Here is a 14,848-nt window from a genome sequence, read left to right as displayed (position 1 = left end):
CTAGGGTTCCACACATCCTCTCGCGGCGTTCGCGAGAGTCATCCTCTCCCCCGCGGGTTTCCTGCATCCGATCGACGTGAAGATCGCAATCGTGCTCCACCAGCCTGGGACGGCTAGGTTCCACGGTCTGTTTTAGGGTTTCAAGTTGAGTTTCATGGCGGAGCAAGAGGAAACGGTGAAGGAAAATCTGGAGACCCCGGGATGGATCGGGGAAAACAAGATGCCTCGTCTGATCGAGGCACGGCAGCGGCAAGTGGCTCAGGTTTGTCTGATCTAGAAAAGGAACTAGAGGATAGATTTGAGGGGCTTGATCTGGTTGGAGAGGAGGAAACTGATCTCGATTTCTCGGGAGAATTGGATGATTTACTTGGAGATGTTCGCTGGTTCATGATCTTTAGGGTTCACACCACAAAACCCTTTAGTCATGTGGCCATGTTTAAGCAGATGCGTAATGCATGGGTGCCGGCACAAGATGTTACTTTCAAAACAAAAGGGGCAAATTTATTTCCTGCCCAATTCCACTGTCTAGGTGACTGGTCGAGGGTTATGGAGGGAGGACCATGGCTGTTTCGTGGAGTAGCATTGATTATGGCGGAATATGATGGCTTCACAAATGTTGAAGAATACAAGCTGGACAAAATCCCAATCTGGACCCGTATTCAAGGGGTTCCAGAAGGCTTGATGAAGAAAAAAGAGCTAGCTGAGAAGGTTGCGAGGAAGGTGGGTGAACCACCAATTTCAGTTATTGTTAATGAGGGGAAAATCAACCCCTCAAAATTCTTACGAGCTAGGGTTCATCTGGATATCTACAAACCTTTGGTCCGATTTGTGCCAATAAATCTGAAAGAAAGGAAGAAATATCCGGTGCAATATGAAAGAATTCCTGATTTCTGCAAGTTCTGTGGACTTATAGGCCATGATGTGAAGGAGTGTGGTGACGGAATTCATGATGACGATCAGTGCCAATGGGGTGATTGGTTAAGGGTGGTGTTTGAATCAAATACCCAGTCTGGTGCTGGTAGAGGAGGAGGAACCCGGGGTGGCTTTGGTGCTCGTGGTAGAGGAAGGGGTCGCCCGGGTGAAGCAAACGGTTTTGAGAAAACCGATATGGTTGTTGCCCCTGATGAGATGGAGGAGGATAGACTGAACAGAAAGCGTATGAGTGGGAGTGAGGGGATCTTAAAAGGATCAGACACCCCTGGTTCAGAGGCTTTAGCAAAGGATGGAAGAGTTGCTCAACAGGTTAATCTGTTGGAATATGGTAGTGGGGGAAGCAATGGGGGAAGTTCAGTTACTACTCCCCAGAAGTTCCAACCACCAAAACGTCAGAGGAAAGTGGTGAATGGAGTGGAAATAGAAGAATTACTAGGATCGGCGACCTCCTTCGAGGAGGATCGCCGGGACCAATGAAACTATGTGGACTGAACTGCCGCGGGCTTCGTAACCGCCGGGCAGTTCGAGCGCTTTTGGATCTCCAGAAGCATATGAAACCGGATGTGTTGTTCCTGTCCGAGACACATTTGGATAAAGCTAGGGCGGGAAATTTAATGAGGAAATTGGGATATGATTCTCTGAGCATTCACGAGAGCGACGGTCAGAGTGGTGGACTTCTGATGTTGTGGTGCAAAGAGACAAAACTTAAGGTGATGAGCGTCACAAAGAACTATATTGATGTAATCATAAAGGAAGATACAGATTGGAGGTTTACAGGAGTGTATGGAGAACCAAGCTGGAATCAAAAACACATTACATGGGATGCTCTCCGTAACCTCCATGGACAGTTTCAAATGCCATGGCTGGCACTGGAGGATTTTAATGAGATTTTGTTTAATTATGAAAAGGAAGGGGGTCGCCCGAGGACCCACAATCTATGCAACTTTTTCATGATGTTCTGAAGGACTGTGACTTGGAAGACATGGGGTATATCGGAGACCTCTTTACTTGGAGACGGGGAAATATGAGGGAGAGATTAGATAGAGGGGTAGTAAACAACAGGTGGAATGTTATGTTCCCTAATGCAAGCTTGATTAACAGTGAAACTACTCGATCGGATCACCGTCCTGTACTGGTTGATACTGAATATTTATCTTCCTCGCATGCGATCACAGAAGCGCCAAAGAGATTTGAGGCGAGATGGCTTCAGGAAGACGTTGTTGAAGAGATGGTGAAGGCAGCCTGGGAACGGGCGAAGGCGAGAGGTGAAGAAATTCCACTGAAACAGAAAGTGGATGATGTACATTCAGAGTTGCATGTTTGGGACAAAACGGTCTTAAAAGCTCCGGCCAGGAGACTCAAGGAGTTGAAGCGGGATCTCGAGCAGCTAAGAAGAGGTCCAATGAATGATACAACTTTGGCAGCTCAGAAAGAAATTCAGTTACAAATAGAGAATACCCTAGAGAAAGAGGAGATGTTTTGGGTGCAAAGAGCAAGAGCAAATTGGTTAAAGCACGGTGATAGAAATACAAAAAAATTTCATAATTTTGTGTCAAGGAGGAAGAAGCAGAACACTATTAAGAGCTTGGTTGATGAGAATGGTGTTAGGCATGAAGACAGGGATGCGGTGTGTGGGCTGGTGCACAATTACTTTGTAAATCTGTTTACCTCTGAAAATGTTGATCCTGATGAGGAGGCCCTGGTAGATGTGCCGAGGCGAGTTACAGATGATATGAACAGAGGGCTGATGGCGCCATTTACGGAAGAAGAAGTGAAGAAAGCGCTGTGGAGTATAGGTGATCTCAAAGCTCTAGGGCCAAATGGATTACATTCAATCTTTTATAAGCGGTTTTGGGATATGCTAGGGGATGACCTCATAAAAGAAGTCCTTTCTGCAGTCAATAATATTTCGGTGCCAGAAGGATGGAATAATACGACAATTGTCATGATCCCAAAGATTGATAACCCGGAGAAGGTGGCACAGTTCAGGCCAATTAGCTTATGTAATGTGGTGTATAAAGTAATCTCAAAAATGCTAGCAAACCGTCTGAAGGGTTATCTCCCAGAGATTATTAGTGATCACCAAAGTGCTTTTGTTCCAGGAAGGATGATTAGAGATAACATCCTTCTTGCTTATGAAAGTATACATGCAATGAAAAAGAAGAAAGGTAAGAAAGGCTTGTGCGCTGTCAAATTAGACATGCATAAGGCATATGACCGTGTAGAATGGAGATATTTGGAGAAGATCATGATCAAGATGGGATTCGCAAGGAGATGGGTGGATCTGATTATGGCTTGTGTTTCGTCAGTAAATTACAATGTCAGATTCAATTCTATGGAGACGGATGTTTTTCTACCTACTAGGGGTATAAGGCAAGGGGACCCCTTGTCTCCATATCTCTTTCTGCTAGTAGCGGAGGGTTTATCTTGTATGCTTAAGGGTGCAGAATCAAGGGGGAATTAGAAGGGATCCGTGTCTGCAGGGATGCACCTATGGTATCTCATTTACTGTTTGTGGACGATTCCTTAATTCTGATGCGTGCTGACCGGGAAAATGCGCTTAAGCTGAAGGAAATCTTGGAGAGATATTGTCTCAGTTCGGGTCAGAAAATAAGTGAGGAGAAATCAAGTATTTTCTTCAGTAATAATACAGTGGTGGAAGAACGAGCTGAGGTATGCCAAATTTTAAATATTATGACTGAATCTTTGAATGATAAATATCTTGGGTTACCAGCTATGATAGGTATGGACAAAAGTGAATGCTTTCGACATTTGGTGGATCGGGTTATTGCAAGAATTAGTGGTTGGAAGGAGAAAATGATGAGTTTGGGGAGGAAGGAGATTTTAATAAAAGCTATTGCTCAGGCAATACCAGTTTTTGCTATGATGGTGTTCAAAATTCCGAAGAATATCTGCAAAGGAATATCGGATGCTATCTCTCAATTCTGGTGGGGTGATGAGGAAGAGCAAATACATATGCATTGGAAAGCATGGTGGAAACTTTGTATACCTAAAGATAGTGGAGGTATGGGTTTTAGAGATCTACACTGTTTTAACTTAGCTATGTTGGCTAAACAGGTGTGGAGGTTGCTTAGTGAACCGGAATCGTTGTGTGCAAGGGTTCTAAGAGCAAAGTACTTTCACGATGGTCGGCTGCTGAATGCAAAACTAAAAAGTGGGAGTTCTTTTACTTGGCAAAGCATTTTGGCAGGATTGGAGTGTTTTAAAAAAGGCTATATTTGGAGGGTGGGAGAGGGGTCCCAGATTAATATTTGGGATGATTGTTGGATACCCTCAAGCCACAATCTGAAGGTTATGACACCAAGGGGAAGCAACTGCATTACAACATGTCGGTGATTTGATTAATCCCATCGATGGACGGTGGGATTCGGAGTTGATTGAATCTATTTTTTGGCCTGTTGATGCTCACCGGATTTTACAAATTCCTTTGACACCGACGAGGAAGATCTGGTAGCATGGCACTACAATAAAATTGGTCTTTTCACAGTAAGATCAGCATATTATCGCCAGTGGGACTATTGTTTTGGAAGAAAGGAAAGAAACCAAAATATTGCTCAGAGTGCGAGTAATCCGGTTTGGAAAAGGCTGTGGAATCTTGAAGTTCCTAGCAAAATTAAAATCTTTGGATGGAGAGTATTACATGGTATTATTCCTTGCCGTGGTGTACTTGCAAATAGACACATCGGGAACCAAGGGGGTTGCCCCATTTGTAGTTTACAATGTGAGGATATCGAGCATATGATGTTTAATTGCACTAGAGCGGAAGAAATTTGGAGAAAGCTGGGTATAAGAGATAGATTAAATGAGGTTATTGAGGCGGATCGGTCGGGGTCAGTGGTGATCCAGGACATCGTTATGCGGGGTGGCCGAATCAATGATCTTAATGCGATTGGTCTATCAAAACTAACTCAGAGAAACCAATCGCATTTTTTTTTCCTTTCAAAAAAAAAATGCGATTGGTTTCTCTGAGTTAGTTTTGACAGCAGGCTGGTACATATGGTGGGAGAGAAGACAAATTACCCATGGTGAAAGTGTACAAGCAACCCACAGGTCAGCTATGTCTATAATAGCGATGACAACAAATTATATGAAATCAAACAGGAAAGCAACAGAAAGAAAAAAGGAAGGTTGGAAGAAGCCTATGGAAGGGAAGTTGATGATCAACACTGATGCGGCTTTTGATATTGACAGTGGTAGAGGAGCAGCTGGGATTATTATTAGAGATTATATGGGTCACTTTGTGGCTGCAGCGCAAGTGTTCATGCCGCATGTAGTTGATGCACATATGGCGGAAGCCTATGCGTTCCGTGAGGGACTCACCCGGAGCAAACAACTTCATCATTCAAACGGATTGTGCACAAGTGGTAGAGACTATGAAGCAGGGGGGTTTTTCAGCACGGCCTCAGCTGCCATATATGATGATTGCATTATTCTGTGGAGCGGCTTTGGTGTTGTTTCTGTCGAGTTTTGTAATAGGGAAGCAAATCTTGTAGCTCACGAGCTTGCTAAGGTTTCTTTTAGTTTGGGTAATACTTGTACTTGGGTCGATGAACCCCCTAGTTTCATTCTTAGCAAGCTCGTGAATGATGTAACTATTGTGTGATGGTGGCGGCAAGTTTCAGACGCACTCTTTTCCTTACCAGGGTACCTACGGGGACTGGAAGGTTTTTAATGAGGCGGCTTGCTAGCCTAATATATGGGAGTGGTGTTTTGGAACATGGGTGCATATGCTCCCTATATTTTGAAATGCATGTTATGTACATTTTAAATTTCAAAAAAATTAAAACAAAAAATTTGTACGTACATCTTCACGTGCTACACGCTCACAAAGTCGTTTCATAAAAAATCGAATTTTCATGTGACGTATGTAAAAAAGACAAAATTCAGTGCTAAAAATAATGCTTTTCACAAGATAAAGTTTCTCCTTTTTACATAGACCACAAAAAATATTGGTTTTTCGTGAAACTTAGCGAATGCACGTACATTATGGAGATGTACATGTAGAATTTTTTATCCAAATTTTTTGACATTTCGAAATATGTTTTTTTGGTAGAGGGAGCATACGCACCCGGGAGCCGAATTGAATTTCCGAATATATTATGGTTTCAAAAAAAAAACCCCAGTTTAGTTTATTATTATGCAAAAGGGAAAGAAAGAAAAACGATCTATCCGCCGGGGTGGGTGAGAGTGTGTTGGTGTCTTTGCTGTGCTTCTCCTCGAAGAGAAAGGGAAAGTGAAAGTGACGACGATGGAGGAAGCTGCGCCGGCGCCGGCGCCGGCAGTGCTGCCGGTGGGCTTCCGTTTCCGCCCGACGGACGAGGAGCTGGTTCGGCACTACCTCAAGGCCAAGATCGCCGGGCGTCCCCACCCGGACCTCCTGGTGATCCCCGACGTGGACCTGGCCACCGTGGAGCCCTGGGACCTCCCCGCCAGGTCCGTCATCAAGTCCGACGATCCCGAGTGGTTCTTCTTCGCCCACCGCGACCGCCCCAAGTACCCAGGCAAGAACCCCCGCTCCAACCGCTCCACAGCCGCCGGCTACTGGAAGGCCACCGGCAAGGACCGCCTCATCCGCTCCCCAAAAGGTGCCCTCATCGGCATCAAGAAGACCCTCGTCTTCCACCGCGGGAGGGCGCCGCGCGGCCACCGCACCGCCTGGATCATGCACGAGTACCGCACCACCGAGCCCCACTTCGAATCGGGCCAAAACGTAAGCAAATCGAATCCCCTCTCTTGTTTTGCTTTGCTTCCATTCATTCAGTTGTTTTGAGAAAGATTGCATTTCATTTCATCACTTGTTTCTTATTTATTATTTCTGTTGTGGATGTGCCAGCTTACAAGACTCAGTTTGCCATAACAATAGGACACAAGACATACTTGCAACAGAAACCATATATATGGCTTGATGACTATCCAATCGTATTCTGTGTTTGTTCAGGGTAGCTTCGTTCTCTACCGCCTGTTTAACAAGCACGACGAAGAAACCCCAGGCTCCAATTCGGAGTCTCCATCCACATCGTCTCGAGGCACCCTGCTACACGCTGACGACGCGGCCACAATCTCCACGATAGAAGACACAACTTCACCATCTGATTTGAGCCAACTTACTGCAACAAAATTAACTAAGGTTCACTCCACGGCCCATCTTCTTACAACCGATGGTGACACAGAACAGGCAAAAGCTCAGGTGAATTACTTGCTTATTTTCCTGCATTTGCTTCACTCTGTTCTGTGTCTCATTTAATGAGAAAATATTTTCTTTGTCATAAAATGCAGGAAGCTGCTTTTCTGGATGTGTTAACCCAGCTTCCAGACCTACAAGCTGAGCAAAGATATGATGGATTCCCTACCATCAGTTCTCCGATGCGTCCTTACACGGATCACCCTTTCGTTGGCAACATGGGCGAGCAAGACTTCTCACCATATATGGACAGTATCATAGCTGAGCAAGATCTGCAAGACATGTTGCTTAATCCAGCCTATGCCAAAAAGGACACTGGAAATGCCGACTCATGTCCTATACCTGTAGTTGCATCGAATGACAACTCAAACAGCATTGCATCCCACTATCACACCCAATGTGAACTACAGCCCGCATTTCATCCTCAGACAGAATCATATGATAGTGGAGTCTTCTATGCCGGGAGCTCAGGCTCATGGTCTCATTATCCCCAACATTTGTTGGATTCTGTGACAGAACCAAGCAGAGGTGACATGATAGATTCAAATGTCTCCAATGGACAAGGGGGTTGGGCAGCGGCACCTTCACAGCAGTCCACAAGTCCAGAATTCATAGACCCGCAACATGGTACTGCTGCAAGAAGGATCCGTCTTGTGCGCGATGTTCAGAGGGCATCTACCTCTCAGCCTATATTGACATCTCATTTGGAAAGCGAAGATGAAGCTGGATCGTGTTGTAGCACAGGAAGTTCATCCAACAACCATGGCGAGGATCATATCAATCTAGATTCCCAAACTACGGTATGACTCTAATTATCTATAATTTATTTAGTATTTACTCATATGGTACTCGGTGGAATAATATTGCCTTGCTCAGGCTGGAGATCTGATGCATATTCAGGACAGAGGGCATAACATCCCTACTCAAGTAGTTTCTCCGGTGGAAGTTACAGACAAGCTGCAACATTTATCATTTAACGGTAATAAACTTTTTAGTGTTGAAACAGGATGGTAGAATGAATCCATGTTTTACAATCCTGAGCTGGATCTGAGATTTTGGTTAATTCTCCCTGCAGATAACATATTAGACCACATTAATCTGACTCGTGGAGCTGGTCTCTCGCAGAGGATCAAACAAGATTCTGCTCAAAATGTGCGCCAAGGACTCCTGCAGAACGGCAACCATGCTCCTCGAGAGGCACCTTCAGAAACAACAAAACGGCCTACAAGTACTGTTTTGCGGTCACTATGGCTGGCTCTCCTTGTGATGGCACCTTTGCTTATCTTGGTTGGGGTATGGAGATCACTGAACTACTGGCTGGTGTAAATGGTTCCTCACTGCTTGTATATATCTTTCTCAAGTTTAGGAACATCAGAGCTATTTTTGTAATGTGGTCAATTCACATTCGAGCTACTTACAACTTCCCAGTGTAAATGATTCACTTGGCAGTTTCATGATCATATCAGTGAAGTGCACCCACAACACAACTTGAAAGGGTCTATTTGAATTTTTTTTTCTTTGATCCAAATCCTCTATGCATGACCCATTTTGAATGTGTTGGAATCATTCCCATCAGCAGAACAAGTTGGTTTCAGCAACAAGTTTAAGCGACCATGAAAACCGAAGGTTGATCAGAGCCAAGTCTATTTACTATTTACTTATATAGTACTCTGCTGGAATAATAAGGCCTTTCTTAGGCGGGAGATCTGATGCATATGCAGGACAGAGGGAATAACATCCCCACTCAAGTAGTTTCTTCGGTGGAAGTTACAGACAAGCTCCAACATTTATCTTTTAATGGTAATGAACTTTTAGTGTTGAAATAGGATGTTAGAACCAATCAATGTTGTACCATCCTGAACTACAGCTGAGCTTTTGGTAACTTCGTCCTTCAGATAACACATTGGAACATATTAATCTGCCTCATGGAGCTGGTCTCACGCAGCGGCTCAAACAGCATTCTGCTCAAAATGTTCGCCAAGGACTCCTACAGAATGGAAACCGTGCACCTGGAGAGCCATCTTCAGAAACAGCAAGATGGCCAACTGTTTCTGTTGTGCGGTCGCTATGCTGGCTCTTTTAGTGATGATATCTTTGCTTACCATGGTTGGGGTATGGAGATCGCTAAACTATTGGCTGGTGTAAATGGTTCCTCGCAGTTTTTATATATTTTCCTTATGTTTAGGAACATCCGAGCTATTTTTGTAATCTAATCAATTCATATTCTAGCTACATCTCAAGATTTATCTATCCCCCAGCAAAAAACAACTCCCCGGTGTAAATCATTCACTTGGCAGTTTCATGACCATGTATCAGTGCAGTGCATTCACAACACAATTTCGAAGAGTCTATTTGACCTCTCAAGATTTTTTTTCTAGACCCTTAATCCATGGCCCATTCTGAATGTCTATTCCCATCATCGGTGAAGGAACTCAGTTTCAGCGACAACAAAACTAAAAAGGACAAGGCGACTGTGAAAATAGATGGCTGATCGGAGACAAGCTCTACTACCAGATTGAAAAAAAAGTACATTACATGTGTTGGAGGACAAACACACCGAAAGCGATCCCGAGGAAAGTAGCGATGGCAATTCCAAAAATGCCAGCTAGAATCCCTGGAACCATCAAAGAAGTCCAGCCCTTCGTGGTGGCCATCCCGCATGCCGTGGTCGGGCCGCCTACATTTGCATTTGACGCTATCAGCAATAGCTTGTCCTCAAATCCAAGCAGGTTCCCAGCACCCATAATCAGCAGCAGATGCACAGTGATCTGCACGAACGCGAACGCAAATATGCCGGGAGTCGTGTTGATGACATTACTGATGCTTCCATTAGCACCCACAACAGCAAAGAACACCTACAACATTCATTGTCAGGAGGGAGGAAGCAAAACCCTAAATAGCTTAGTTGCAGCATTTCGAACCGAGCAAAGCTCAGACAGAGCAAGTACTTGCCTGCATCAGAATCACTGCCAAGGCCTCGCCTGAAGGAGCAAGCTTTCCGATGTGAGAGGGAAACAATGTTGCCAATGATACGACGATTGCTGTTATGCAGGGAAGGCTTCCCCCTTGTATGCCCAGCAAGCTCGTCATATATTTGCCTGCTTTGCATATCGCAAAGGACACAGCCAATGCTGTTGCACTTTGCAAAACAGGCAACTTATCACCACCAGCTGTAGTAGGTTCGCTATCTCCTGAAGTGCATAAAAATATCTACATCGTTTAGATTGTATTCTAGGTCAGTAATGAGTGAAGGTAAAGCAGACTGATCTTATTCATTTCATATAAATATCAGAAGAACTGAAGTTTTGAGACCTTGGTTTTTCCTTCTTCTGGAGGATTTCGAACAAATTAGGACAAGTTAAGATTTGAACTGGCGAAATATGTAAAATAACTGTGAACATGAGAATGTGACTGACCTATGGACTGCATCGTTTCTGCTGGAATCTTAGCAGCTAATGCGAAAAGCGTAGTAAAATAGAGTGCGCAGATGACATTGTCAGCAGCTAGTCCTGCAGCCAACACTGATGGAGAAACCTGGAGAGCTTCTGAAACAGCAACGTAGTTGACAGCTGAAGGACGAAAACGAAGCCAGTTAACACAACACAATAGACTTTAGTTAGTGAGAGTAGTTTTCCCCTTATCAATATGTTGTGATGTGGAGCAATGCAAGTTTGTTAGTACTAGGAAATATGAAAAGTATCTCTCGAGTTAGCTAACGAGCGAGTGAAGTGAGGACTGGCCTCCTCCTATATGTCGGCTCATGAGAGCGGCCGCAATCTTCCAGTTATCATTTCCCAGCGATCGCATGGGCACGAGCAGGAAGGCCACAACCGTGCCGATCGTTGTCGCCACTGCCAAGATCGATTCATTAGTCGACCTGATAGATTGAAACTGCAGATCGAGAGGAGGCAAGCAGGTAGTGTACCGGATCCGAGGAGGAAGGCGAGGAGGAGGGCGCCGGTGGAGCGGAGGACGCGGCGGAGGTCGGCGGTGAAGAGGAGGAGCGGGACGGCGAGCGGGAGGAGGTAGTCGTACACGACGCGGTAGGCGGGGGCGTCCGCGGCGACGAGGCCGGCGGTGCTGGCGGCGAGGCCGAGGAGCACGGTTACGAGCGCGCCGCTGAGGGCCTTCCCCAAGGAAAAAAATAGCTGGCTATAGCTTCGCTATAGCACCGTTATAGCTTCTCAGACATCCTTCCGCGACGCTAAGCCTGTTTCTTCCGCTATAGGCGCTATGTCCGCTAAAGCGCCGCTAATTACTGCTAAATAGTGTAGCCTCTAGAGGAGCTATAGCGCCACAAACATAATTGTCCCATGCCACTAGAATTTGAAGCCCAATACATATTTTCATCGGGCTGCTGCGCCCATTACACGACGCCTTGGCTTGGGAGTCACGGGCTGAATCGAGATGACCGACCACGTCCGAAACTCAGGCTGGATTGTTTCTGCACCTTTTTCATTTACTCTTTGTTCCATGGTGAATTGTTTCAGCTGTCAGACACTATAATCTCCAAAATAATTTGTACATAGAAGCTTGATTGTATGTTCAAACACTAGAATTGTTACGTCTTTCCTTCCTATTACATACTTCTCTGCCTATTCAATTCCATTTCATTTCATCCCATGTAATTTTTTTAGAAATAAGGATTGTAGATAGAATTGGCATATCTAGTTTAGATCCGTAGCGCATTATAAGCTATGCAATAATCATGAAGACAAAAAAAAATATTATTATCCATGATATGTATGCTGCAATTTTTTTGTCTCTATGACATATATTGCTTTTATTGAGAAAACCGCTAAATGGTTTAGCTTCCGCTATAGCGCCGCTATAGCTTCAATAGCTTCTGGACGAGGTGTCCGCTAAATCAAATAGCCCGCTATTTTTTTCCTTGGCCTTCCCCGCGCGGGTGTTGTTCTCGGACCAGATGCCCAGGGCGGCGGTGGCGAGGAGGACGGTCCAGTTGCCCCAGTGGTCGGAGGCGGCAATGAGGGGCAGGGAAACACCATGGGGCAGGGCTCGGAGGAGTGACGTCGGGCGGCGGCGTCGGGATGTGTGGCAAAGCGGGGTAGTGGTGGCGCTGCAGCTGCTACGGGCACCGGCGGTACGAGGAGAAGAGAGGTGGCGAGCTGAGTTCAGTGGGAAGAAGAAGGCCTGCGTCGGCGTCGGCGTCGGCGTCGGCGTCGGCGTCGCGGTGGCCATCGCATTCGATGGTCAACGCCGCCGTTCCTGGGACCATAAATGGATTTCTTTGAGAACTAACTACTCAATGCAACAGGCTTCCTTCCCGCTCCTCCACCGCTCCCGTCCGGGTGTCTCCACGGGCCTGACGCAAACGGAAGTCAAAACGTTGACCAACGCAGGATTGACTCTTCTTGTGAATGGTAATTCACCCTACTGCTGCGAAATTATCGCGATATGGAGATTTAAAATAGAAGTAAAATAACTATTTACACACGCGCAGGCCGAAATATTGATCTAAACTCCTACTCAGCAGCGGGACGCAAATTGATTGGAATATTTTTCGAGACTTAAAGACGGTTCAAATTTCTGTCATGAATGCGTATGCGTAGACGCTATGACGACTTTGCGTGTCCTCCCCTGTGTCTTACATGGCCTTCCCACCAGTGGAATAGAAACCACTTTCGCTCCCGCCACTCTCAAAATCGTATTCGAACTAAAGCAATAAAAAAAACTACCCAGTCATGGAAGTCCTTGTCGATGTCGCCGCCTTGGAAGCCTAGGATTCCACCGCAATCACCGCTCTGCCGGCGACGAGACCTCCACCGACGGCGATAATAAGGCGAAGGTGCCAAAGAAGTTGTTGACACCATAGGAGAAATTCATCTAGGCCGTCAAGCGACATGACCAACCCGCCAATTTCAAGTTGAAGCAAACCCAGCAGAAGGCCGAACCTGCCACGAGGGTGGCCGCCACGCTAGCCTTTCAGATGCAGGCGAACGCCAACACGCATATGAGGTCGAGGCCATGTTCTACTTGACACAAGAGAGGATCATTGCTAATGCTCCTCCGGCTCCTCAGACATCGTCGGTGAGCTCGGTAAGTTCGATATGCATCGGCCAATCCATGCACCGTCAACTTCTTGATGATCTAGTTGAGCACATGTGTGCACATCATGAAAACTAGTAGTTTATGTTCATGCCATCTAGTGCACAATTTTGTGTATTTTTTGGAATATTGCAAAAAATGTATTTAAATTTGAATTATTGTTTGAGATGTGTTGTTTGATTTTTTTGAATCAATATATGAGCAGACAGTCATCTTTGATATTATTTGTACTAGTTGAATTCGTGTGCGTTGCCACATTTCATTGAAAATTTCCGTCGCCCCATATGTAGTACATCATAACATACTTTGCATGTAAATATTTACTTATATATAGAAACTTTAACAATCAAAACTTTCAGTTAGCATAATTTAACATCATATGGATAGAAAATCAAGGACCCAAATAACATGTGGCTTCCAAGGAGTTTAAGTATTGTGAGCTATTCCATCTCTAGAAGTAATTCCTTGATTTTATTCAAAGAGCTATTCCATTCTTTTTTACATGATAGGAATTTTTCTATGAATCTCTTTCAAAAATTAAATATCCATGCATCAATAGAAAAAGTAAGCTTGCATTTAGAATTTGATGTAATAACTACATAAAAATGGTAAGACACAAGTGGAGCCATAACTTAGTTTGATTTAGGTTTTTAAATTAAATGCAAGATTAATCAATGTTGAGGTCCAAGATATCATGAGAAGTTCAACGGAGAGTTAAGAGATAATAATAGAAGGAAATAATGGAATTGTAAATGTGATTTCCGACCACGCAGGAAATCAATCCTGGCGTCTGTGGCAAGAGAGCAGCATGAAGCCCCGAACAGATGAAAGAGTACAATGATTTTTAAAACAATTTAAGTTCAGTGTAAATGGGGATGAAGATCTCCCATGGAAAGTCATGTACATACTAAAAATGGAAATATGTTTTCAACATGATTTTCTCTACCCTTTTAGCCATCCGTTTATATTGCTATTTATCATGGATCATTTTTTTTCTATTTTCCATGAAGAGCATTAACAGATACAAATGGAAATATGCAATGTGTTTTTGTTCTTAGATAAACCACAAAAAATCCTAGAACGTGAAATAAACATGGAAGGGTGCGGAGATATCAGTTCCTGGTACTGGCGTTAGATTCTAGTGAAATCTGTGAAGAAAGCCGTCAAACCCCACAATGTTTATCCAGAACTCATCATCAGATCCCGATGAAAGTTAAAGTGCAGGAATTGATTCTCATTTTTGTTGTATATGTAAAACAAGAAGGTGCAATTTAATAGCAGTCACGGTACAAACCACTACTTGGCAGGAAAATATACGTGGCAATGTAGTAGGGCAACAATTTGTTCCTCCGGGAATCAAGAGAAGTTATAGAAGATTTAATGCCCTAATGGTATAAATATTTGCTTTGTGACTCCATTGCAACCTAATTCTTTCCTAGGTGGTCTAAATTTATGTTGGTCTCACAAGAGTATTAGTGAATGCATAGAAAATCAGCACAACTTGTACTTACTACTTCATGCAAGTAGCAACTCCAAACTAATGTAAGGAATGCAAACAAATATCACACTTGGAGATTATGAGCATGTGCTCTTGCAACCAGATCAGATGGTGTCATGAAATAGTTATTTACAACCAGAACAATG

General features: G+C 44.3%; 2 protein-coding genes across 3 annotated transcripts; one reads left to right on the top strand and one right to left on the bottom strand.

The window, feature by feature from the left end:
• Positions 1-6,139: 6,139 nt before the first annotated feature.
• On the top strand, positions 6,140-8,622 carry LOC124684978. Of its 2 annotated transcripts, none has more exons than XM_047219243.1 (5): positions 6,140-6,664; positions 6,893-7,141; positions 7,231-7,935; positions 8,012-8,114; positions 8,261-8,622. In XM_047219243.1, the coding sequence occupies exons 1-5, from the start codon at positions 6,203-6,205 to the stop codon at positions 8,566-8,568; spliced, it is 1,827 nt and encodes a 608-aa protein (XP_047075199.1). In that variant the 5' UTR covers positions 6,140-6,202; the 3' UTR covers positions 8,569-8,622. The 2 variants fall into 2 exon arrangements, with proteins under 2 accessions (XP_047075199.1, XP_047075200.1); XM_047219244.1 differs by having other exon boundaries at positions 6,142-6,664; positions 8,211-8,622.
• A 773-nt stretch (positions 8,623-9,395) lies between these two features.
• Positions 9,396-12,337, bottom strand: LOC124704490 (uncharacterized membrane protein YjcL-like). Its single transcript, XM_047236754.1, has 6 exons — positions 12,032-12,337; positions 11,061-11,262; positions 10,876-10,986; positions 10,552-10,704; positions 10,088-10,326; positions 9,396-9,990 (listed from the first exon to the last, which is right to left on the bottom strand). The coding sequence occupies exons 1-6, from the start codon at positions 12,335-12,337 to the stop codon at positions 9,667-9,669; spliced, it is 1,335 nt and encodes a 444-aa protein (XP_047092710.1). The 3' UTR covers positions 9,396-9,666.
• Between the last annotated feature and the right edge of the window lie 2,511 nt (positions 12,338-14,848).

This window comes from Lolium rigidum, chromosome 1 (assembly GCF_022539505.1).
Source record: "Lolium rigidum isolate FL_2022 chromosome 1, APGP_CSIRO_Lrig_0.1, whole genome shotgun sequence".
NCBI lineage: Eukaryota > Viridiplantae > Streptophyta > Magnoliopsida > Poales > Poaceae > Lolium > Lolium rigidum.
The sequence above is the reverse complement of the archived record's forward strand: the minus strand, read 5'-3'. Positions and strand labels throughout refer to the sequence as shown.

Excerpts from the sequence above, each read along its gene's own strand:
- LOC124704490 (XM_047236754.1), bottom strand. The coding sequence starts at position 12,337 with ATGGCCACCGCGACGCCGACGCCGACGCCGACGCCGACGCCGACGCAG. Across the intron at positions 10,705-10,875 it reads GAGCCGACATATAGGAGGAG|CTGTCAACTACGTTGCTGTT; the intron begins GCCAGTCCTCAC and ends TTCGTCCTTCAG. Across the intron at positions 10,327-10,551 it reads AGAAACGATGCAGTCCATAG|GAGATAGCGAACCTACTACA; the intron begins GTCAGTCACATT and ends TATGCACTTCAG.
- LOC124684978 (XM_047219243.1), top strand. The coding sequence starts at position 6,203 with ATGGAGGAAGCTGCGCCGGCGCCGGCGCCGGCAGTGCTGCCGGTGGGC. Across the intron at positions 7,142-7,230 it reads CAGAACAGGCAAAAGCTCAG|GAAGCTGCTTTTCTGGATGT; the intron begins GTGAATTACTTG and ends CATAAAATGCAG. Across the intron at positions 7,936-8,011 it reads ATCTAGATTCCCAAACTACG|GCTGGAGATCTGATGCATAT; the intron begins GTATGACTCTAA and ends TGCCTTGCTCAG.